Raw genomic sequence first — 27,157 nt, 5'->3', positions numbered from 1 at the left:
CTTACTCCGGTCCCGGTGGGCCACTGGCCTGCAGGGTTTAGCTCCGGCCCTCATTAAACACACCTGAATAAGCTAATCAAGCATTACTTGATTACAGGCAAGGATGTTTAAGGTTGAAACTAAACTTTGCCGGATACTGGCCCTGGGTCAGTATCAGGGCCGGAGTGAGACAGCCCTGCTCTACAACATACTGAACGAATCAAACTGTTTACATTCGACTGTTTGTGTTTCCTCTCTCTTCCCCCAGGGTACAAACAGTTTTTATTGAATGTATGTTAAACAGGCTTTCCCACAGAGGCTGAAACAATTTGCCGCCCATCGCGAGACTTTCAATTTGCTACTGATGTAAAACCAACAACCTCAGGGCATCCCCATGATGTCATAATGTGATTCTGCAGCCAAGATCCTGTGCATACCGAAACTCTGATCCATCAGGGTCACCCTTAAACATTAAAGAAAGCGTTTAGATTAAGTCTTAAGCTTTAAGCTTAATTTTTTTCATTTTTTTAAATTAATTTCTGATTAATTATATATATAAGGGAATCAGAAATTAATATATATATTGTCTTAACGTAGTTGAATATTTTGTATATATATTTTTAAAAATTGCAGTCTAAAGGAGCATACCAGACTTACATTTCACTACAGGTTGTATATGCATATAACTGTGTATGTGACAAATAAAAATCTTGAATCTTAAGAAAAAAGAAAGTAGAAAACAGAAGAAACTGTTATTATGTACCACATAATTGTAGGCAGTGGTTGCACATTGGGATTAGAATGAGATGAAAGGCAGGGCTGGCATATTAAATTTAATGTTCTGACTCCTACAAGGTCTTTTCCCATTAAATTTGTTTTTAACTGTGCTTTGATCAAACCTCATGGAATAACCTTTGGTGCATAGCTTACTTATCCTGAAGCATTTGTTTTATGGGCATGCATTACAACGGATCATGTGACTTGTTTAAAATACATTTTCGTTTATTCTTAGCAAACACACAATAAAATGGGTGAGAAAATTTCAGAGATTTACACTGATACATATCATAGAAATAGACCAAAATATCATAGAGGCTGAAGGGTAAGCGCTTTTGACATGGGCCAGTTAGCAACCATTCAGGCACCCTAGTTGCTGCATAAAGGGCTCGTTATAGTCGTGCGTAGGTCCTACGGCGTAGCAGCGACGGCGTAGGGTTCACGTCGGTTTTCATTTATACTTTTGCATCGTCGTCGTCCGCGTCTTCAAAGAAGAAGAAGCTTAGCAAGTTAACCCACAAACGAAGAAGAAACAGCAACTTGTTGTGTATAATTTGAGAAGACCAGCAATGATGGAAGTAAATAAACAGCGACTTTTGATGCAGTTTGAGTTAAATCACTCCTCAACTTGGCTCATCTTTGTTTTCACCGTCACAAACGGAAATACCTATGACACAGTTTTTTTACCTGACGGGAGGGGTTCTGGTGGACCAATCACAGCGCTTGCGGTCCGCGTAGATCTGACGCACTGTTAAATTTTTTGTGAGGTGCGTGTCAGGCTACGCAGAGCTACACACAGGCTACGGATAGCCTACGCCGTAGCTACGGCGTAGAACCTACGCACAACTATAAATCGCCCTTAAGAATGCCCTAGCAACCACACAGAACACCCTACCAACTGCATAGGAATGCCCTAGCAACCACATTGAACTCCCTAGCAACTGCATAGGAATGACCTAACAACCACACGGAGAACCCCCTACCACTGCATAGGAATGCCCTAGCAATGTCCATATCAAATAAAATGTGATTCATTTATAGGAAGGAATGCCCTAACAATCACCCAGAACATTCTGGAAACTGCATAGGAACACTCTGGCAACCACCCAGAACACTCTAACAACTGCATAGAACCCCATAGCAACCACACAGAACACCCAAGTAACTGCATAGGAACGCCCTTAACACAGAACACCCTAGAAAACTACAAAGAAATGCCCTGACAACTACACACAACACCCTAGCAACTGCATAAGAATGTCCTAACAACCACATTGAACACCGTAGTGATGCATAGGAACAGCATGTCAACCACAAGAAACACCCTAGCAACTGGATAGGAACGCCCTTATCACAGAACACCCTAGCAACTACATAGGAACGTCCTGACAACTACACAGAACACCCTATCAACTACATAGGAAGGCCCTAGAAACCACTGGGAACACCATAGCGCCTGCATAGAAATGCTTAGCAACCACATGGAACACCCTAGCAACTGCATAGGAATGCCTTAGCAACCACATGGAATACCCTAGCAACTGCATAGGAATGCATTTGCAACCACATAGAACACCCTAGCAACTGCATAGGAATGCCAGAGTAACCTCATGAAACACCCTAGCAACTGCATAGGAATGCCTTAGCAACCACATAGAACAGCAACTGCATAGGAATGCCTTAGCAACCACATGGAACATCCTAGCAACTGCATAGGAATGCCTTAGCAACCACATAGAACAGCAACTGCATAGGAATGCCTTAGCAACCACATAGAACATACTAGCAACTGCATAGGAATGCCCGAGTAACCACATGAAACACCCTACCAACTGCATAGGAATTCCCTAGTTACCACACTGAACACCTTAGCTACTGCATAGGAATGCCATAACGACCACAAGGAGCACACCCTAGCAACTGCAAAGGAATGCCCTTGCAACCACACATAATACCCTAGCAGCTACATAGGAAAGCCTTGGCAACCACCCAGAACGCCCTAACAACTGCATAGTAATGCCCTAGCAACCACACAGAACACAATAGCAACAGCATATGAACGCCTTAACAACCACCCAGAACACCCTGGCAGCTGCATAGCAAAGCCTTGGCAACCACCCAGATCACCTCTAGCAACTGCATAGTAATGCCATAGCAACCAGTAGGGCTGTGTATCGCCAACAATTTCCCGATACGATGTGCATCACGATACAAGACTATTTTGAATTACATTTTTGTTTAGAATTTAGTAACATTATTATTATTATTATCATCATCTGTTTATTGTACATTGAATAAGCAGTGTTGTTACAATTGTGTTTTTGACATTCATTTATTAGCTTCTGGGTAACTCATAGAAATACTTAAAATCCCAGAGTTAGTACTTAACTTATGTTTTTTAAAAGCAGATAGTGCCTTACTCTAGGCATTATATTTGTCTCTCATTATTCTATATCTATGTATATATCTATAAACATGCAGTCAGACTTAATACTATTTAATAGAAATCAGATTATTAATGTGACAGCTATAGTTTGAAGTAGCTCTGTATCTCTTCTCTAGATGTACACTTTTCACATGCAAATCTTTGTCGTTTTTCTTCTCAAATGCGTTAGGACTGTTTTGTAAGAGAGTGGCTAATAAAGCCCTTTGCAGTAGTATAGGCTAAGATATCTGCGCTTTCATACTGAACTCATTGATTTTAAATATGAGCGCGGGTATGCAGCTCGCTATGCAGACACGTGCGCTAGCGAGACAGACACGCAAAGTGAAAGTATACCCCGCTACCTTTAACTCTACGTAGCCTACTCCGCGGGACACATGCGTCCTTTCCATATGGATCACGGATCAACAGCGATTCGTCACGTTACTTTCAAAAGTGTATCCGAATCGATACGGAAGGTGCTGTATCGATGCACGCATCGTCAGGCGTCCACGACGATGTATCGTCATATCGATATTTTGAACACAGCACTAGCAACCACACAGAACACCATAGCAACAGCATATGAACGCCTTAACAACCACCCAGAACACCCTGGCAGCTGCATAGGAAAGCCTTGGCAACCACCCAGATCACCTCTAGCAACTGCATAGTTATGCACTAGCAACCACACAGAACACCATAGCAACGGCATATGAACACCTTAACAACCACCCAAAACACCCTGGCAGCTGCATAGGAAAGCCTTGGCAACCACCAGATCACCTCTAGCAACTGCATAGAAACACCCTAGCAACTATACAGAACACCATGGCAACAGCATAGCAATGCCTTAAAAACACCCAGAACACCCTGGCAGCTCCATAGGAAAGCCTTGGCAAAAACCCAGATCACCTCTAGCAACTGCATAGTAATGCCCTAGCAACCACACAGAACACAATAGCAACAGCATATGAACGCCTTAACAACCACCCAGAACACCCTGGCAGCTGCATAGGAAAGCCTTGGCAACCACCCAGATCACCTCTAGCAACTGCATAGTAATGCCCTAGCAAACACACAGAACACCATAGCAACAGCATATGAACGCCTTAACAACCACCCAGAACACCCTGGCAGCTGCATAGGAAAGCCTTGGCAAAAACCCAGAACACCCTAGCAGCTGCATATGAAAGCCTTGGCAACCACCAAATCACCTCTAGCAACTGCATAGAAATGCCCTAGCAACTATACAGAACACCATGGCAACAGCATAGCAATGCCTTAAAAAACACCCAGAACACCCTGGCAGCTGCATAGGAAAGCCTTGGCAAAAACCAAGATCAACTAGCAACTGCATAGGAACACCCTGGTAGCCACCCAGAACACCCTGGCAACAGCATAGAAATGCCCTAGCAACTGCATGGGAATACCCTTGCAACCACACCAAATACCCTAGCAGCTGCATAGAAAAGCCTTGGCATCTCTAGGGCTGGGTATCGATTTAAATGTTCCAGATCGATTCGATTTCGATTCACAAGCTGTCAAATCGATTCGATTTTGGGTTAAAAACAATTTTGACGCTTTTTATACTCGATTCTTGATTCAACTCAATGAATTTATATTATATTAAATTAGAAAATATTAGAATATAGACTGAATGAATGAATGAATGACAGGCTCGCCTCTCGCTCCTTGGTAACATCATGCAAGGCAACAAAGAGGGTGACATATAGTAGAGAAGACTAGTAAATAAATGTAAGTTAATCTTACGTTCAATGTTTGCGAAAATAAATATGGGAGAAAAATCGATTCGTGGCCTTTGAGAATCGATTTTGAATCAACCACATAAAAAAAAGGTTAATCGAAAAATCTATTTGTTTGCCCAGCCCTACAGATCAGAACACCCAAGTGTGATACATAAAAGCACTAATCAGACTTTGTTCAGAAAATGTAAAAATTTAGTCTCCGTGTTGTACTCCGTTTCTAAAAGGTTTGTGTGTTGAGAGAGAGAGAGCAGCTGAGAAATAAAATAAAGTTCGGCCCATGGCATCCCATAAAACCCCCAAACACACATCAATGCAGGGGTGGAGAAAAGATGAGACATTAGTTCATTAAATAGCATCATGCTCCACCAGATCAACCAGTAAACTGCCTAAAGGAGACTTGAGAATCCCAGATGCTGTCAAGAGCCTTTAGTTAACAGTCAGAAATATCCACACGTGAGTTTACCCAAACCAAGTCCAATGCAGCTTGTTGCAATAGTGACCTGTATGCAAGACTTCCCTAAACTGTATGCTTGACTGAACAGGAATGTTTTTATTTCTAAAATATTGGCAGCACGTTTGAATCTTCAGTATTGGCAGAGGTGAAGATGGCAGCTGTGGAGCTCTGTAACGTCATGTCCTCCGTCAGCAGATGTTCTGACTCTATATGAAGGCGATAACAGGCATGTATCCTGTGATTGAAGAAGTCTAATCAGTTCGAAAAGAGTAACAGCTCACCCAGCCTCAGTAAACCACATGATTAGATTATTATTGTAGCACAGACTGGGAAAGTTGAGTTACATTTAAGTGATAAGGGTTCGTTTAAATTGATAATCTCAGCAGGTATAAGTGTCACAGAAAAGCATTTATAGAGAGCAATATTCTGCTAATATATTCTACAGGAAGTCCTTTGTTCCTCTTTGCTATACATAATTGTGTTTTATAAGTGTGACGCCATACTTGACTCTTGATTTTTGTACTTGACCTGTGATTTTGAAGTCTTCCTACCAGGATGTTAAGGTTAATGGGGTCAACTGTGTGTTGAAAGCCAGAGAGAGATACAGCTCTGCGCAGTGGACTGTGATGCGTTATTGACTACTGATAAGTGCTGGTTTTGATCTTTGCAACAGTGGATTAGCTCTGGTTCAAATCAGTGCTTGCGAAGTATGACCGGGCGATATGTAAAAAAAAATTATTTTCACAGATTCACGATTTGGTTAAAGAAACGTTTTAATCCAAATGCATTAGAGAGTCATCAACATGGTATAAATATAAAATTAATTTATATATTTTTGTTATCGTTAAATATAATGAAAACTAGACCTGTAAAACCGATGTTCAGGAATTTTTATAATGTTTTGTTATTTTATTTTATACAACAGTTCTTTCTGGTTCTCGAATCTGATTGGCTAAGACCTGTGCGATATTGTGCTGATATCGGCACTGTAACCGCTTCACTTTTCGTATCATTCCGCCACCTAGTGAATGGAGGTCCTAAGCAGGCTCATCTCTGAATGGAAAAACACAGACGCGCTGTTTTGAATCACTCTCCGTTTGTCTCATTAGTTTACTAGCTCATAAATCAGTCTGTGAATCCCCAATCGGAGGTGTTGTTCCGTCGGGGATCAGCGCTCTTGGATGTTGCGTTGCAGTTGGTGGGAGAAATGTCTTGTCACATCGTGTGGATTATTGACACTTGGAGGGAGGAATGTAAGCACTCGTTTTTTTCAGGAGCTATATTTCTTATCAGAACGCGAAAACACCGTGAAACTGCAGGTAAGCACCGCAGCTTTTAAATGTGGACATTGATCATTTACTTTATCGTGACCTGACTATTAAAACATGTTATGAGATATCGCCACTGATATATTTATAAGCAGCATGCAAAAACATCTCTCTGACACTTGTGGAAAACAGTTTTGTATGGTGCTGACAAGAACAAAGTTTAATAATAATAATCGAGTGCTCGTATCACGTTAAGAATAAATGAGAAAGCAATAGTAACGTTATACAAGTATAGTTTTATTAACTTTTACCTCGCGCCAAAACAATAACAACACAAAAGACACTAAATATGAATTAAAAAACAAGTAATAGTTTGATCATGACACCAAATACTGCTGATTTGATCTCATTTTGACGATCATAAACAAACAAGGCCAACATGAGAGCCAGGGTATCTCTTTTAGAGATGTAGCCCAGAGAGGGCGGTGGTCAGCGGGGCGAGTGAACACTGATGTCCGCTCATGCTTTGGTTCTCATTCGTACCGAATCTCACTAAGCAAACGTTCAAACAGGCGCTATCTTTACTAATCGACTGCAGATTTAAATATAATACATATACATTCTCGACTGAACTAATCTTAAAACTACACTTTGTGACCAAGAAACGGTAATATAAAGAAACGGCTCTTCCGTCCATTGAGTTGTTATGAGCTTCAAAGCAGCCGAAAGTTTTACCTGTCATTCTGGCCGCCCTCAAATCCGTGGCGGAAGAAGTAGTTCTCAAACAAAGAGGCTTTTAAAATAACTCCGTTGTTGTTTTCTAGTTTTCGTTTTTCAAACGTGTGCCGTCGAACTGTTGTATAAAAGCAATATCGCTCTCGGAGTCGGGTGATATAGCTCTATATCATCACGGCTGTGATTGCCTCCGGCACTCGGCCTGCGGCCTCGTGCCTCTGGCCTAATCACAGCCGTGATGATATAGAGCTATATCACACTCCTACTCGAGCGATATTGCTTAAGTAGTACACAGTCATAATCTCACAACACATGTTAACCCAAACAATTCAACTATTATATCTGTTTAACTATTCACAATATTCTCCTATAATTTGTTTAAAATTTGATAAGATTTTTCATTAATAATTTGTAAATAATTTGGATGTGTGCTATGATTGACTTCTTTTAACCACTCTTTAAAATTAATTATTTAAGTCATTATTAGTTTTCGAATTATACATTTCTAGTCACGCTGTTCACCTAGCCAACTTTTTGTGTAGGCTATTTACTGTATTATTTGCTCAGACTGTTGCATTTTATTCAGACGAGCAGAGCGCGATCTCTGAAGGGAGAGTAATACTGGGTTCACACCAGCCACGGTAGAGGCGTCAAGGTCGAGTGATTTCAAATTTTAAGTCAATGTGAAGACGTGTTGACGCGCATCTGGAGGTAGACGCGATTCCGCCTCTTTTGCATAAGAATTGAGCATTGCCGTGGCAAACGCGCGAGTTGAAAAATTTGAACTTTGGTGGGAAAACATGCAGCGTTAAAAAAATCAGGAGCCTGCTCTATTAGTGACGTGATTACGCAGAAGCCCCTCGCATGATGCGAATTTCCACATGAATGTCTCGATGACTAGAATTTAAGTAAATTCAAACTGTTCAAGCGGCAAACTAGGCACGGTAGATGCCATTTTGACGCCTCAAACGCGGCTGGTGTGAACCCACGGTAAGATCGGCGAGCACGGGAACACGCACGAAAAAGGACAACAGCACCATAGATATGTACACTAGATGTCGCCTTGGCTACGGCAGTTCATTAGAACGAATGCGTGAAATGCGCCATCTTGAAACAGGGGAGCATTGCATCAGCGTCATTGTAGGCAATGGTGTAACGGAAATAAAATCACCCTAAATCGTCATGAATGTGATTTTCTAGGTTTTGTTTTGGGTTCTTCCAACAGTCAGACATGTATTTAGCATTGAGTCTAGAGAAAATGTAAAGTTTTGAAATTATGAAAATCTACTTTTTCTATAATGCATAGTGCTAGTAAGCCTAACATCCATACGCAGCACAAAATTCCAGCATGGTCCATGAATTCGAAGTACAGGCGGAGATAGCAGCATTACCTAGCTTCTTCCTATGACAAGACCCCTGTTCCAAGATGGCGGCGGTTTTGACGCATGCTTAGAACCCCAAGGCGACATCTAGTGTATATATATGAAGAGTTTTGTTGCAAAACGAGATAAATCAATTTTTTACAATTTTTGTCAAAACATGTTTATTATTATGTTATGATGTTATTATTTTGTTTTATGGCGCTACTTAGCTGTATTTTTTAAGTTATGAAGGTTTAAATCAAAACAAACCAGCTGCAGTTGCATTGATATTAATTAGAATGCACAACCAAAAAACGAGATTTCTGAACAATTAAAAAAACGGTGGTTATCTCGTTTTGCAACGAAACTCATATATAGTTCCGAAATTTTGCCTGGATGGCTGCCATTTCATTTTAACTATAACGAACTTCCATTCAAAATCTCAATACCCTGATTTAAATAAAATTGAAATTGCGTCAAAATGTACATTTGAATAAATCGAGAAAAATCGCCCAGCACTACTGCGAAGCCAGTGTAGCGTTTTTTAGGACAAAAGCTGTCAGGTATGGGGTGCCGCAAGGTTTTGGGACCTTTCTCATTTGTTTATTTGTTTTGGTCTGTAATATTCTGCATGCATTATATTAGAGACATTTTAATGCAAATATTAGTATTCGCCAAAACCACCTGCTTTGTCATATTTGCAATGTGTATCAGGTTGCAAAGCCCTTAAACGACCTCGTGACCTTCTAGCAACCCCCACATTTGCTCACAAGATACAAGTTTACACACAATCTGGAGAGTAATGAGGACGATCTGTTGAAAGCACAACATGTTTATTTGGAATGAGCTTTTTTAATGAGAATCAGATTTAAAGTGTTATTTTTCATTTTTAAGGCCATCAATTTGATCTAGATTAAAATGTTTTAGGTTTTTATTATCATTTCCAAATTATTGTTTTACCTGCTCGTCTTGCGCCGTAACATTCTTTCGTTTATATTCATTAACCATTGTTTGTGTTCGAAACGTTTTTCCACTGTAAAGTGATTACGAGTTGCGCAATCCTGACCTTACTTTTGTCATCTTTTACTGCTGTATTGTGGGTAGCGGTAGTGTGTTTGTTCTCTGTGTGACAAATGTGACCAAGCGCTGCGTGTCTGCTTATTTTTCTTTGTAAATGTGTTTGAGTTTTGGAGTACAGCGTGAAGCGCTGCGTACAGCGTAACCTGATAAAGGCTGAAAAATCTCAACACTGACAAGCCCAGGTGTGTGTGTCGTTCTGTTTGTGTGTATGTATGTGTGCTGAGTTGTCTAAATCCTGCACACCTGCAGGCATATAAAGTAAAGAATCTCTCTGAAACTAATCTTTCTGACACGTCTCAAACTTTCTGACACCGTGAGCTATGCTTTTCTCTCCCTTTCTCTTTGTGTTTTACTTTTGCTCCATATTTAACCTGTATTTCTTCTTTTTCTTTTCTCTCTCTCTTTCTCTTTTCTCAGGGCACAGCGTCTGTTCTGCAGCGCAGGTCTGATAACGAAGAATACGTTGAAGTGGGCCGCCTGGGTCCGTCTGACTACTTTGGCGAGTGTGTACTGTACTGTAAATGATGCCTGCCTGCAGTGTTGTGCCAAAATCAGACAGGAAGAGCCGCCCCATAACAGGTGGCACTTCGTCATGTGCGGAGCATGCAGAATGTAGATCTATGTGCTTGTTTACTCTGTGTGGTTTAGACTGCTGCACCACAGACACGCTGCTCTTTAGATTTTGACACTACACGGTGTGTGTACTGTGATAATATTTACATTATATAGAGAGCTGCTGTTTTTCGTATTGTAACTGTATAACGTTAAAGCTTTGTGTGTATGTTATCGGCACACGGAGATGATTGTTTAAAAGTGGAGTGTGCTACACGTAGTTGTAAAAATGATGACTGTTTACAAACGGGAATCTCCAAACATTTCCATCGTCTTCCATTGGTCAAAAAACAGTTAATGTTGAGCTTGTCAGAACAGTAAAAAACGCAATGTTTTTATTTTAATTAAATGTATTCAGTTGTCTCAAATTACCATGAGATTTAACCTTTTAAAAAATTGTCACTTATAAATGATTTTAAACTAATAAATCAGGAAAAATCTTTTTTATATGCTGCAATACATTTTATATTTGATCTGATCATTTTATCCACCTTAGTCCTGACTTAAATGCGGGCGCCGCCATCTTTGAGCTCAGATGGGTAAACTTCCGGTGAGCCACTACAGCTAATGTAGCTGATACAAACGCAGTAAATTAGGTAATTGAAATTTGGCTCTCCTTGTGATGTCATAAGGAGATCTTATTATAATAATACCGCCCCTTAATCTGCACTATCCAACCACGGCACAGCCATTTAGTGCAGAGAAAAAGAGAGTGAAAATAATTCACAGCACAGTTGGGTTTCAATTGCAACAAACCACCATCATTGCGATCAGTGTTTGAATTTCATCAGCTCATTTGCATTTTAAAGGACACCCAAAACGCCACATTTTTACACACACCTACAAAGTGTCAATTTTAACATGTTATAATAAATTATCTATATGGTATTTTGAGCTAAAACTTCATATATGTGCTCTGGGGACAACAAAGATTTATTTGACATCTTAAAAAATTATTGTGGCATGGCCCCTTTAAGTGAACAGTATATCAGTCCCTCCAGAAAAACGCAATCGCGCGATATATTGCATAATCAGCCAAAGTCCGCATATTTATGCGGGGCTGCATTTTTTCCAAATACGACGCACTTTCGCCGCATTAATTACATATTTCCGCGCACAAAATATGCAGGGCTTGCGTGATTTCATAATCTCCGCATTTTCGTAGCAAAAAGTCACATATATATTAGCAGAAAGTTGAAAAATGTTGCATTTACTTCCCAAAAGCGCAGCCGTGTCCTCTATTGCCATGGGAACCGTTATGCAGTGACGTGATTATGTGACGTGAACATCATTGCAGTTTTTGCAAGTTCCGCGATTTTCGCAAATTCCCGCAATTCCATCGCATAAATTGCATAAATATCCCGCATATTCCATCGCATTTTTTAAGAAAACGTGCCGCAAAATCGAGGATTTTTGCTCGCAACAATCACAAAAAAACTCTGCGTTTTTCTGGAAGGACTGGTATATTAAAGGGCACCTATTATGCTAAATCCACTTTTACAAGGTGGACACCCGCTCCTTTATAGACCCCATGACAACAAAAGCAGTCTCATTATTAGACATGCTGTTTTGATTCTCTTATTAATGTGATGTCACACTGATAAAGCCCCACCCACGGCCAATGACTGACAGTCAATAATTCCAATAATTTCTCCGCCCTCAGCGCATTGTACGCTAACCACCATATCTTAAAAGTGAGATACTATTGTCTGAGACTGTATTAACAGGAATCGGATCTATTTTAACTGAAAGCATTCACTGTCTCTTTTGGTAAGGGAGTGATTAGATGTAGCTCATTTGCATTTAAAGGTACACACACGAAAACAGAGTGTAGACTCAATGCGCTCTTGCTCGGACCTGAATGCATACGGCTTGGACTCCTTCTAGTACCTGAACTTGTAATACGCGCGGCTCTGACATTTCCTTGCACTATAGAGGTTGTTAGGCGTGCAGATGGTTAATGGCATCAGTTTTAAGAAGGTTGTGGTCATGAAAGTGTTACCCTTGCTTCTTTTTTGTCCATCAAACAAGTGACTTGTCATAAATAAGTAAAAATGAACAAATAAATAAATGAGTGAACTACTGCCCCGCCCCCCAATACTATCATGTTTCAGCGATCTCAAAATGGGGCATATCATCCAACATTATAAAAAATGATCTGTGCGGTATTTTAAGCTGAAACTTTACAGATACATTCTAGGCACACCTGAGACTTAGATTACATCTTGAAAAAATGTTTGGCTATGAACTTCACTATGTTGCTTATTAAGGTAGGCCAAGTTGCTGAGTAATAGCAAAGATATTAAATATAACCAGTTGAGCACTCCCATTACTACGAACAGGGGACAATGCAATGCTTAATATGGTCCCGCCTATTGAGTCCCGCCTTACAGTTAAAATACCTAATCATCAAAAGAACCAATTATCAAAAATATATTGTTTAATTGTGATTTCAGGACATTATTCTGGCATGACTGAAATAACAGTCCGGAGGCGTTGTAAACATGGCTGTCTAGTGGCGCGACTTCCCTAAAGGGTCTTTGGTTTTAAATAAGTGTTGGTGACTATGTACATGTAGGCAGACTTCTCCCTAGACGTCAGACCTGATGTCATACAATGATTTCTGAATGATTTTTGCAGCTAAGTTTCCACATATTGTCCTGTGTACTAGGAATTTATGACTTACTACAGTTTCTTTAAATGAAATCCATGCATTAAGCTAACCTATATTGTGGTTATTTTCTCTTCATAGGCGAGATAGCCCTGCTGCTGAACAGACCTCGGGCAGCCACTGTTGTCGCTAGGGGACCGCTCAAGTGCGTCAAGCTGGACCGGCCGCGTTTCGAGCGCGTCCTCGGGCCTTGCTCCGAGATCCTTAAGAGAAACATCCAGAGATACAACAGCTTCATTTCTCTCACTGTCTAACCCGACCATCTGAAACATGTGTCTGAGGTCAAAGACCTCCATCAGGTGACTCGGGTGCCTGGTTGCATAAAACGATTTGTAAAGTAATTCATCGGTTTTGCTTAAATCGCTAGCTTAATTATAATTGAGTGAGTTTCTCTGTTTATTAAAACACGCTGTCGATATTAAACACCTAAGTTATTTTATGCAGCCAAGCAATTTGTTGTTTTATTTTGCAAGAAGCACAAGTGCTCCACTCTTCTGCTCTTTTACTTATGTGATTTTTATTTCCGTATGTACACTTGGAATCGACCAGCGCTGTCACAAAGCTTTATTTGTGCTGGAAATGATGTGTCCAGACAGACTGAAATGAATATCTATGTGGCATGTGTAAATGTGTTACAACATGTGATGCATGCAAACCAGAATGCATTTCGTACACTTGCCATTCAAATCTGTAATCGACGGTGAAAAGAAATTGCGGTGGCACAACTATACGTTTACATAGTGTAGAAGAGCGCATGTTTTAAAGGGACAGTTCACACAAAAATGAAAATTCTGTCATCATTTACTCACTCTCGTATTGTTATAAATCCTGTATAAATATATTTTAAGAGAGATATTTTGGGGAATGTTTGTAACAGAACCGTTCATGAATCCAATTCACTTCCATAGTATTATTTTTTCCTACTGTGGAGGGGAATGGGACTCATGATTGGTTTGGTTGCAAACATTTCTCAAAATATATTCCTTCGTGTTCATCAGAACAAAGAAATTTGTATAGGTTTGTAACAACATGAGAGTGAGAAACTGATGAAATTATTTTCATTTTTGGGGGAACTATCCCTTTAAGCTGTGTGTTTAGCGTGCTGTGTTTAACCCTGCGTTGCGCAGTTTTTTATTTATATGACAACTGTGCTGAATCTCATGAATCCTGAAATATTTATTTATTGCTTAAAGAAAATGAAACCTGTTTATAGGAGCATTACATTTTTCTTTATTATTTTCGTAACAGTTACGCACTTTAAAACCTAAATTCTCTCTTATGCAAAAAAATAAGATGCCAAATAAACGATGAGCCCCTAAGGGGACATGGAGAAAAAATTAAATAAAGTTTGGTTTTGCGTGCGCACGTGAAACTATTGCGTGCGCACATGAAACTATCGCATTTGGTTTCGCGTGTGGACGTAAAACTAAACTTTTTAAAAAAATTCTGCACATGAAGGTTTTGCGTGAGCACATGAAAGTTTCACGTGAGCACAGCACTTGAAACTAACATTTTTTTTTACTCCAATGTCACCTTAGGGGCTCGGTACGATAATGCAGTCAAATACCATATTTATACACCATGGTAATATTTGTTGTACTGCCCTTGAAAATATTGTATTACTGAAACTAAATAGAAATCACCATTGCGAATTCAACAAAGGAAAAATTACAGGTAATTAATCGCATGCGAAACTAAACTTTGAAGGTTCACGTGAGCACGCGAAAGTTTCACGTGAGCACGCGAAAGTTTCACGTGAGCACGCGAAAGTTTCACGTGAGCACGCGAATGTTTCACGTGAGCACGCGAAAGTTTAAAACCTAAATTCTCTCTTATGCAAAAAAATAAGATGCGAAATAAACGATGAGCCCCTAAGGGGACATGGAGAAAAAATGAAATAAAGTTTAGTTTTGCGTGCGCACGTGAAACTATTGCGTGCGCACATGAAACTATCGCATTTGGTTTCGCGTGCGGACGTAAAACTGTTGTGCGCGCGCACGTGAAAGTTTCACGTGAGCACGGGAAAGTTTCACGTGAGCACATGAAACTAAACTTTCGATTTTTTTACTCTAATGTCACCTTAGGGGCTCGGTACGATGATGTAGTCAAATACCATATTTATACACCATGGTAATATTTGTTGTACTGCCGTTGAAAATTGTATTACTGAAACTAAATAGAAATCACCAATGCGAATCTAACAAAGGAAAAATTACAGGTGCTTAATTGTTACGAAAATAAAAGCATTTTACTATCCTAAAGTTAATGTCATTTTCTTTACGCCAGACATGTTTTCGTGAGGTTAAACCTGCATATTTTGCCTTTCTGTGATGATGATAATTCTTACATTTATCTACATTATGCTTTTAGTGCTGGTTGTAATGGGAGGGGGTTTTGTTACATTTTAAGAGATGTGGTTTAGTAAAAGGCCGCTATAAAAAGGGTTTTCATGCTCAACATCTGAGTACATTTTAAAAATCTTGCTGTTTCTTTGTTTTTCAAATTGCCGTTGTATTACAAATAATACACATGAACTCTTGACACATTTACTTGAGAAGGTACTGTAATATGTTTTACAATGTAACCAATGATCGCTTATGAAATGATAGAATTGGCCGTGTCTCGACATCTAATAAGCTGTCTACATATGTGAATGTCGGACAATTCACGACCAAAAAAAATGTTGTCTGGGGAAGCAGCTCACTAGGTTTAGAGACACAACCAATGTTGTTTTTGTAATATTTAAAAAGAGGATGAGTTTTGCAATCTACTTCATTTAAATGAGTGAATTTATGAGTGCGTTTGGGAGGAGACTGTGCATGCTTTGTTAACACAAACACACACACACACCAGCATTTCCACACATTCTGCTCTTCAGGCCAATAAAGAAAAGCTTCTGAACACCATTAAATGCTTTGCTGCTGTTTAATGCCGCTATTTGTTCTCAAAGAGGCTTTGATCTTCTCTGGATCACCTTATCATTCTTCCTGTCGGACTCGCCCGGATCTCTCGCTCTCTCGCTGCCAGTCAGATGTCAGCTTGTATTGTCAGTGGAAGGGGAGGCCTGTGAGATTAAACTCGGGCTTTTGGCTTTGACACATTCCATCAGATCTTAACAACACTAAATCAACTGGGGAATGTACTGAAGTCCAGCACTCAAGCCTTTTAAATACAAACACACTTCAATAAAGAGACCCCCAAACCAATTAATGACCTTTTGTAATCAGATCTACTAATGTTTCTGTTGTTAGTGTTTCATGTTTGAGTGTTTATCATGTTTTAAGCCTTTTAATTCTTTGAAGAATGCATTTTTCTAACATTTTTGTTTAAATTCTGTAAAACAATTACTTAAATTTATACTAATTTATATTTACTTAATATATTTAATTTATATTACTTAAAAGTATAATCAACTTGGATTTACAAGTCATTTTAAACTTTAATTTTTTATCCTGACTAGTGATCAGTTGCTGTAACTTAAAAATGCTAAATCAAAATAAGTTAAGCTAATTGAACTTTATTTTTATAAGTTACAGCAACTCATCTATACTAGTCAAGATAAAAAATGAAAGTTAAAATGACTTGTAAATCCAATATAATTATATTTAAGTGCAATTTTTACAGCGTATATTTTTATTTAATTATATTTTTGTCTTTACGTCACCATTCTGTTCTCTTTTCTTGTGCTGTGTTTTTATTTTTAGATTTGGATCAGATTTGTTCCTGGAGTAGATTTGATTGCCTCCGACCCGCCTTCACACCCCACCCTGTCATGAATCATTTAACAGATTTGCCCCCCCGACCATTAGTGTGAGAACGCTTTGATATTCATCTTTAAAGATATACATTTAAAATGCCGTTTTTCTGATTTGAGCTACAGTAAACCTTGTCTTACCATGTTATTATTACTGTATATGGACTTCATCCAAACGGGTCGAGATTAAACAATGGTTTGGATCAAATGAGAAAACGAGAATAAACGAATTGGATTTGCAGGAAAGGAGGAGCTGAGGTCAACATGAGAGCAGCAGATCAGGTCAGGAGATCAGTATTTGTCTGATTAATGGAATTCCAAGATTTCAAAAGAGTAACCGGAATAGGAAAAGCCGTAGACGGTCAGTTTAGATAATCTTCCAAGTTTGTAAAGTACAAGCAGAAAAGTTAATAGCAGGTTTGTGCAGGCCACTCATACAACACGAGTAGATTATGTATTACACAGGTGCCACAATTATTATTATATGTCGTGTGGTTCTCAATCTGTAGTCAAAGATCTGCATTATGTTTTTTATCTTATGCTTCTAGTTATTAGTGAGATTATTGGTCAGTAAATTAAGTTAAATAATAGTTCAACCAAAAATGAACAATCTGATATTATTTAGTGACCCTCATGTTGCTCTAAATCTATATAAAATGTTATGTTCTTCTGAACACAAAGGAAGATATTTGTTTTCAAACTGGAAGCAGAAGCACCATTGACTTCCATAGTAGGAAACATACTATTGGAAGTCAATGGTGCTTCAAACGTTTTTGGTTACAAACATTGCTCAAAATATTTTCCTTTGTGTCAACAGAATAAAGAAACTCATACAAGTGATTCTCATGAAATCCAGATTTAGAAAGTGTCCAGCATCAGAATTTTTAAAAAGCCCTTAAAGCCAATTTTTTTGCACATATAAGATTAAGGTCTAATTATTTTTAGAGGATTTAAAAAATATTTCCTATAGAATTATTTACATTTTCTAGATTATCATCATCAAAAATGATCATTACCGCAACATATTACATTAAATATATGCATTTACAAACTCATGTTTCGGTAATGAGAACTAAAATGTGGTCTAGGTACTATGACAAACAAAATTTCAACTTTTATCTGGAGAGAAAGTGTCACAGTCAATTATGTCCTTTCCAACAAATCTTTTTGAAAATGTTAGTTCCTTGAGTGCTTAAACAATGATTGAAATTTGTTGCGGAGGATGATGGACACATTTATATTCCTTATTATTGTCTCTACATTTACTAATGATCACCAAATACCACATGTTTCTTTACTGTAGATGTTCATAGTACTGTATAACATGCACTGAAGCTTTTTAGTTTTTAGATTTTTTAATTATAAATATTTCCATGTCAAAGAACCCAAATCCGGTCATGGACACGTTGCGGTAATGAAAATTCTCCCTTTAAATGTGAAAAAACAAACAAATTGGTTTGTGTCATTTGAAATCATGTGCAAAATAATTCATGAAGAGATGTTTGTAACTGTATGCTTCTTATTTTGTTAGCATTTACTTTTACTACCAAACTGTTTCATGACACCTCATAATCTAATTTTGCGAGAATCACCCATACAGGTTTTAAACAACATGGTTGTGAGTAAATGATGACAGAATTTTAATTTTTGGGTGAACTATCCCATTAGCGATAATGTCTGGACTCTCCCCCATAAGCTTACCAGTGCAAGGCCAGCACGGATGTAAAAATTGCACTGTGTTTGTTTTGTTACTGTAGCTAAAATAAAACTATATAATGTAAAATCTACAGTAAGGCATATTGTTCCTTAATTATAACATACAATCAAATTCCCAAAGGACATCATGCACTTAGATGATTAACAGAGAAGAAATTGCAAAAAGCGACATTGCATCCGCCTTTAAGTAAGTAAATCACATACGCACAAGGTCAGTCATAAAGTAAATGCCAGCTTTGACTAGGAAATATTTCATGACTTAAGCAAGTAATTCATTCATCTTCTATTTATTTGTCACATTAAAAAAGTGCATTCTGGGATATAATGCACACAAAATGCATTGTCAAATTGCAGTTTTTGGCAAGTGCAAGTCATTCTGGTGTTCACAAAATTCACTGTGTACATTCTGCATAAATAGTAAGAGTTGTATATTGTAGAAATATGCTTTTCTGAACCGCAAGGGAAAATCAAATGCAAATTAGCATGCATTGAACATGCATTGTAGGGAGTCAGCCATGTTGCCTTCTGTACTTCAACTTAAAATGTTTATTACATACTGTTTCACGTATATTTTTTCAAAATAATTTGTGACCCCACCTGTGAAATTAAGGTTATATGTAATGATAAGATTAGTAGCATCAAAGTTTGATTTTAATCTTTGACTCAGTCAATATTAAAGCTATCAAGGTGATTTTTCACATAATTTTCTTTAAATCATTTATGATGATTTTATGTAATTCACAAAAATTAGCTTAAGCTGGTTCACATATGCGGCATACAGTATGTATTGTGCAGTAACCAGTGTGCATTTCACACTTGTAAAAACCTTGTGTTGAGTAGATATTCAATTCATCGGCCCTGAGAGTGAGTGACAGAAACACACCCACACTTTAATCTCCTCTAGAGAAGGATGGAGAGGTCTCTCGGGTGTCATTAAGCAATAACAAGCACTCAGACAGTATTGTGCCGTAACACAAGCATGAGAAATGAACACTCAATTATTACTTCAGCTAAATGCCTCTTCAATGCTCTGATCGATGGCTCTTTGTCCTCAATCACATTTGACCCATACTTCAGGTCACAAGATAATTCGGACCCCAGGGGACTTATGTGATTTGTGGTATGCAGGACGGACTTTTTTCATCAGTCGCCAGGACATGTGACCAAGCTAATCGAAGCCACTTAAATACAATCTAAAATACCTGATTTCGATCATTTTTGTCATTTGACTGAATGGATAAACTGAATGGTCATTTATGTTCCTCCAGAATTAAAGAGATACTTCAGTCAAAATTACCACATGATGTACTCACCCTCAAGCAATCTGAGTTCAATTGTAGGCTTCAATATGTCCGTCATCTTTCAGACAAACACATTTGAAGTTATTTTAGTAAATGTTCTTTCTTGTCCAAACTTTTAATGGTATAAAATAGGGATCAGGGAACAACTTCTGACTTTAAACCTCTCATTAAGTATCACAGATATAATCCACATGGCTCCAATGGGTTAATAAAGGTCTTCTGCAGGTAATCGGTGCAATTTTGTACGCCACCATCTTGTTGTCCAAGATGGCATTGTTATTGGAAGCTAGACACTATAGTTTATAAAGTTTAAAATATGGATATTTCTCTTACAAAATCACATCGATTACCCACAGAAGACCTTTATTAATCCCTTGGAGCCGTGTGGATTACTTCTGTGAAGGATGAATGCACTTTATGTGCTTTAAAATTGTTCCCTGATACTGTACGTGTTTTCTCCCATTACAAGTTTGTAAAAGAAGACATTTACTAAAATAATGTGCTTGTCTGAAAGATGATGGACATATGTATTTGTGATTGCATGAGGGTGAGTACATCATGGGGTAATTTTGATATTTGACTGGAATATTGCTTTAAAGCCAAAATGTCTCTAAAAGAAGGAGATTTCCTGGTTTAGATTATAATTGTAGGCTTCAATCTACTGTATAGCATCCAACACAATCTCATGGCAGTTCATACATATTTTATGAGTTGGCTAATTTGTTTGAATTCGTATGAAGTGAATCTTACAAAACTGTATGATTATTAGGGGACAAATTTTTACCCCACCCTAACCCCAACGTCACAGAGACTAAAACGTGCAATACCCTTCTAGCTTACAAAATTAATATGTTTTTGTATATCTTTATCTTAAAAAAAGATTTGTTGTTTCAGCTTTAAAAAGTAAGTTAAAGGCGGGGTGCATGATCTCTGAAAGCCAATGTTGATATTTGAAATCACCTAAACAAACACCCCCCTACCCCAATAGAATTTGGACCTACATTTGATAGACCCGCCCCACACATACGCAACCCAGGGTTCCCGCACCTTAGTTAATTTCAAATTCAAGGACCTTTCAAAAACTTTCCAGGTCCAATACCCTCAAATTCATTGTTACAGTTCCCTTTCGAGGGAACTCGCGCTGCGTCACTGCGGTGGCACTTTTGGGGTAAGTGCGTCTGAATGTGTATATCAAATTCAACCAATGGCAAGGCTTAACAACAAAGACAGGGTGACGCGCTATCTGAAATATTGCCAAAGGCGGCGTTACAGGGACGCAGGAAGTATGGCAAGAGAGACGCAGCGTCTCGTTCCCTTCTCAGAGAACAACAGTTACATACGTAACCCGAGACGTTTTATGTGTCAAACACAACTATGCAAAAATGCATATTGGTATGAATCAACATTCGCATACAGAAGATAAACATTTAAAGTGAACAGTTTAGCACGTGTGCTTAAAAAGTCTAGAATGTTTATGATATTATCCTACACTACACAGGAAATAATATGGATTTTTTTTTTCAGAAAACTTCTTGCATAAAATAGATTCAAGCACTTTTAATGACCTGTATCTATATGTATATTTTCAAAAACTTTCCAGGGCCTTAAATTTTTCACAAACTTTCAAGGATTTCAAAGACCCATGGGAACCATGGCAACCCAGGCAATGATGTCAGTTAGACACGTCCCTTACTGCTGATTGGCTACAAGTGTGTTTTGGTACTCGCCCAACTTTTTCATAAATCATGCACCCCGCCTTTAATTCAACTTAAAATATTAGTTAAAGTAAACTAATATTTGACAATTAACTCAAATTTTTTTAGTTTAAACAACAAATCTTTTTTTTACTGTGTGTATATCTACTGTATACGCCCTGCCCTTAAATCATCATCGCTTTTGGACGATGCACTTACAGCGTAAGCGCTGCTGTAATCGATTCCTATATCAAATTACCTTACCAATTACTATGATCCTCTCCTATCTGACTCACAAATTCCTCAACTTTTTCTGGACCTGTCGTTTTATTGCTTCATATAGCAGTGAGCAGCCAAACTAATTTTCTTTTAAAAGCTGGCGGCCAGCCTGTGGCTTCCAGAGAAGCTGCAATGCATTATAGGAGGGGGCTTTAAAAAGCATTGTATGAATACCTCGATGTGTGTGAACATCTATTGCGGTGCGATTACATCGGGCGCGACACGATGTGATGTTACTGTACCACACACAAACTCATAGTGTAACTTAATGAAAATGAGCCGCAGAGGAGCTCCCCGTTCTCACAAAATGCCATATAAACTTTTGCAAGTATTAGAGCCAAGAAACACCTGTTTGTGATTTTTAGTGTCTGGTTTGGAGTGTTTCTTTTAATTGCCATGTTTATAGTTAGGTGGTTGTTTATCGGTCTACAAATGAAGGAATGTTGGCAGTAAATGGGAAGAAGTTAATACAAGAACATGCAAGTGCTACTGTGGGATGAACATTTGTTGCATCTTTAGAAACTAGAAGGCAACTAATCACATGCAAAGTACGTTAAACATAAAAATATTAATAGATATTCAATAATCTCTTTATTTCTCAGCCGCGATCCCTTTAGGACTGCCAGTGCTCACCTGCTTTTCCTCTTCCTCCCTAGTTTTCTGCTTCACCTCTGTCATCTAGAACAAATGACCAGCGAGAGGTGAAAGAGAAATCTGTCATGCCAATTGCCGCAATCAAGAGCTCAAGGCTCTAATAGAAATGTGAAGAAAGCCCGTTACGCTTCCACGCAAACAGAAAAGACCGTCGCTCCAGACGTACTCTTTCTTTTCATTCCTTTCCAAAACACGTTCAGCCATTCAGAAAGACAGGGTCGAGAAATCGTATATTCTGTGAATGGATCCTCCTCGATGGACGCTGACAGTGTTTGGCCTCCGGGCGAGGGCCAAGGTCAGACCACCACGACGCGGTAAGACCCTTGTCTTCCTTTTCTCCTTTCCCACATTCCGCGCCGCTCACACACGTTAAAAAGTCGAGCGTATGATGGGCAATTACCCCCCACACACCTCCTCCCCGAAATTCTCTGCTTCCTTGGCTTTTTTTAAAGAGGGAAAATAAAGAGGCACTGTTTTACTACAGATCTGGTAGACGAAAGCATGTTCAGGCCGGCCTCTGTTTTATGTGGATGGGAGTTCAGTGGAGACGTTTGTAATCCAAAGCCACTTGAAGATAGGAACAGTGTTCCTACAGCAACTTGTGGTCAAGATCCTTGTATAAACTGGTGCTTTACATGTCTGTGATGCAATGTCATGCTGTTTCATCTTTAAGTACACAGAACATCTTATTGGTGCTTTTGGAATATGCAGGTTAACAGCTACACATAGATTTTTTTATATGTGTCTTCATTGTGATCGAACCCATATTCCTTACATTGCTAGTGCAATGTTATACCTATTGAACTCACATTATCATCTGAAATAATTCTCTCTCTCTCTCTCTCTCTTTCTTTCAGCTGCTCTTAGACCACAGTGGGATATCAGTGAACCTGTCTGGTGCCTCGTACCACCATCTCCTCCCCTGACAAACCTCTGATCAATGCACGAAAGCTGGAACAAATGTTATATCACTAAATTCTGCATTTTAATGAGCTGTGTGGTTGTTACTGTGGATTCACAGCAACCACGTTTAAGGCGTCAAATTCATGTCTGGTTTGCTGCTTGAACATTTTGAGTTTACTCGCTTTATTCGCGCGTGACATTCTAGTCATCGAGACATTCACACGGAAATTCATGTCATGGGAGGGACTTCTGTTAATTTTTGAACTCGCTCGTTTCCCGCGGAATCGCGTCTGCCGCGGGAAACGAGCGAGTTGAAAAATTAGCAGGGAGTCAACGCGTCTTCACATTGACTTAACATTGAAATCACTCGCGCTTGATGCCTCTACCGCGGCTGGTGTAGATGCAGCATAATGCTGCCTTTGTGCTGCGTTTGCACCAGCCGCGGTGGAGGCGTGAAGCGCGAGTGATTTCAATGTTAAGTCAATGTGAAGATGCGTATTAGGCGCTTGGCGTGGCGCAGAAGACGCGTTTTCGCCTCATTCGCACGTCTACCTCGCGCAAAAGGCGCGAATTGAGCGTCGTGCGTGGTACGCGCGAATGGTGCTTTTTGTGCATTTTGTGTTTGACGCGAATTGCCGGCTGACGCCCGGGTTAAAGAATTTTTTAAGTTAGGTGGAATTTTGCGCCGCATTAACCAATCAGGAGCCTGCTTGCTGCTGTGGAGTCATTCATTCAACCTGAAGGAACACTTGATATTGTTCGTAAACACCCGGAGCTACACGACACAAGTTCTTATTTCTATAGAGACAGGAATAAAAAGGACCTCGCTTGGAAGAGTGTCAGTGAGGACATTGGGCAACCTGGTAATTGGTAATACACATTTCACTTTTGAGTCACGTGACGTTTATCGACCCGTGCCGTTTATTTTCCCCCTATAGTAAGGTTACCAAATACAAACCGGTAACTCTCTCGATAAATGCACAATCAACATCAGTCATCTTGCAAACAGACAACCACATAACACTTGCCCCTCCCACAAGAAGCGGATTTTGCCTCTGACGCGCGTCAAATGCTTGCTTTTTCCGCGAGTCTACTCTGCTCTACACGCGCGAATGCATTCAAACTGTTCAATGGCAAACTAGGCGCGGTAGATGCAATTTTGACGCCTGAAACGCGGTAGGTGTAAACGCACCGTTACACCAGCCGCGGTAGAGGCTTCAAAATCACTTAGCTTCTTGTGGGAGGGGCAAGTGCTATGCAGTTGTCTGTTTGTAAGATGGCTGATGTTGACTGTGCATTTATTGAGAGAATTACCGGTTTGTATTTAGTCACCTTACTATAGGGGGAAAATAAATGGCGCAGGTCGATAAACAGCACAGGTCGATAAACGGCACGTGGCTCAAAAGTGAAATGTGTATTTACCACGTACCAGGTTGCCCAGTGTCCTCACTGACACTCTTCCAAGCGAGGTCCTTTTAATTCCTGTCTCTATAGAAATATATATGGCTCAGATCCCTCCTTTAGGTCTAATGTGTTTTTCTTGTGTTTTAGGGCTTGCCATGAAAAATATTGTTATTATTTAGAAATATATGCGTGATTTTGTTTTATCAAATCATATTTTAATAACATTGGGTTTATCAAGTTTGATTTGGGCAGTATTAATAATAGTGATGTTTGCCTTAAGCACCACCTATATAGAATTCAGTTAAATCACAGAATATTTAATTCTGCTTTTGGTATAAGGATTGGTTTATAGACCCTTTTACAGCTCACACGATCAAATAGCCTGCGCATGCATTTTGGCAACAGAAGTGGTGTTATTCCCCAGTGGTTCTAACGTGTCAGAAAGTTTATAAAAACTTTCCCACAACAAGACGTCAGGTTGTTGCCTTTGATTGCACTAATATAATATACTAATATACGTATATTTATATCTGGCCATCTGCTAACGTCTTCTATCCACTCCATTAAAGCACACGGATCTGGTAGCTGTGTTGAAAAAGTTGATAAAGTCTATAGTTTCGGTGTGATAGCGTCTAAGAGCAAACTGCTATGTAAAGAAGTGATCAGTTGGACTATGTAGCACAAAGTGAACGGAGGTCAGATTCCTTGGTGGAGTAAAATAATCTACCTTTGAACACGAATCATTTGATTACCTCAGTATAAACGTATGTGTTTGTGTCTGTTTTCACGTAAGGTGTTTGGGCTGCTCAGATATGCGGCGTGATATTGTGTCGGCTTCTTGCTTTTAGATCTGTCGTGTCAGCACAAAATGTGAACACTGCACCTCATCTGGTCTGAGCTTAAAGAGAGAGAGACTGAAAATTGGTAATTCTTTGACTTACTGTACACTCTCGTGATATTACAGTTACAGTGTGGATTATCTGTCTGGAGCTTAGGTTCTGTTTTGTTTACTGGTTGCGTGGTTCATTCACATTAATGAAGTGTAAAGCTAAAAATAGTTTAACACAGTGGTTTAATGGTAGAGAGGAGGTGCCCACCTCCCTCTGCTGTATCTCATGTGGACAGGGGAGTATTATGAACTGTCTGATTATATCCTGACTGGAACATTCTCTTGATTTATCTCCTGAATTAATAACATTTTGCAGACTGAAATTACTAAACGTCTCTGTCTGTCTGTCATCTTTTGCTCTGTCTTACAGTCATCTTTAGATCTGTCTGTCTGTCTTTATTTCTTTCATCTTTAGATCTTTCTGTATGTCTGTCATTTTTTGCTCTGTCTGTCTGTCTGTCATCTTTTGCTCTGTGTCTGTCTGTCTGTCTGTCTGTCATCTTTTGCTCTGTCTGTCTGTCTTTCTTTCATCTTTAGCTCTGTCTGTCTGTCTGACATCTTTTGCTCGGTCTGTCTTTCATTTTTTTGCTCTGTCTCTTGTCTGTCATTTTTTGCTCTGTCTGTCTGTCGTTTTTTGCCCTGTCTGTTGTCTGTCATCTTTTGGTCTGTCTGTCTGTCATCTTTTGCTCTGTCTGTCTGTCTGTCATCTTTTGCTCTGTCTGTCTGTCTGTCTTTCATCTTTAGCTCTGTCTGTCTGTCTGTCATCTTTTGCTCTGTCTGTATGTCTGTCTGTCATTTTTTGCTCCGTCTGTTGTCTGCCTGTCATCTTTTGCTCTGTCTGTCTTTCATCTTTAGCTCTGTCTGTCTGTCTGTCATCTTTTGCTCTGCCTGTATGTCTGTCTGTCATTTTTTGCTCCGTCTGTTGTCTGCCTGTCATCTTTTGCTCTGTCTGTCTGTCTGTCTGTAATTTTTTGCTCTGTCTGTTGTCTATGTCGTCGTCTTTTGCTCTGTCTGTCTGTCTTTCATATTTAGCTCTGTCTTTCTGTCTGTCATTTTTTGCTCTGTCTGTTGTCTGTCATCTTTTGCTCTGTCTGTCTGTCTTTCATCTTTAGCTCTGTCTGTCTGTAATTTTTTGCTCTGTCTGTTGTCTATCTGTCGTCTTTTGCTCTGTCTGCCTGTCTTTCATGTTTAGCTCTGTCTGTCTGTCTTTCATCTTTAGCTCTGTCTGTCTGTCTGTCATCTTTAGCTCTGTCTGTCATTTTTTGCTCTGTCTGTCTTTCTGTCTGTCATTTTTTGCTCTGTCTGTTGTCTGTTTGTCTTTCATTTTTTGCTTTGTCTGTTGTCTTTCATCTTTTGCCCTGTCTGTCTGTCTGTCTGTCACTTTTTGCTCTGTCTGTATGTCTGTCTGTCATTTTTTGCTCTGTCTGTTGTCTGT

The 27,157-nt window shown here is 39.2% G+C and overlaps 1 protein-coding gene across 2 annotated transcripts in view; it reads left to right on the top strand.

Annotated features, from left to right (window-relative positions):
* Positions 1-14,834, top strand: part of LOC129436575 (cAMP-dependent protein kinase type I-beta regulatory subunit) — an 85,277-nt gene extending 70,443 nt beyond the window's left edge. For both annotated transcript variants that reach the window (XM_055194786.2, XM_055194785.2), the window contains 2 exons: positions 10,263-10,344; positions 13,210-14,834. In XM_055194786.2, coding sequence (XP_055050761.2) covers positions 10,263-10,344; positions 13,210-13,382 — 255 coding nt within the window. In that variant the 3' untranslated portion in view covers positions 13,383-14,834. The remainder of the gene's footprint in view (positions 1-10,262; positions 10,345-13,209) is intronic.
* The last annotated feature ends 12,323 nt before the right edge of the window (positions 14,835-27,157 follow it).

Source organism: Misgurnus anguillicaudatus, chromosome 19 (genome assembly GCF_027580225.2).
Source record: "Misgurnus anguillicaudatus chromosome 19, ASM2758022v2, whole genome shotgun sequence".
In the NCBI taxonomy this organism is placed as follows: Eukaryota; Metazoa; Chordata; class Actinopteri; order Cypriniformes; family Cobitidae; genus Misgurnus; species Misgurnus anguillicaudatus.
The sequence above is the reverse complement of the archived record's forward strand: the minus strand, read 5'-3'. Positions and strand labels throughout refer to the sequence as shown.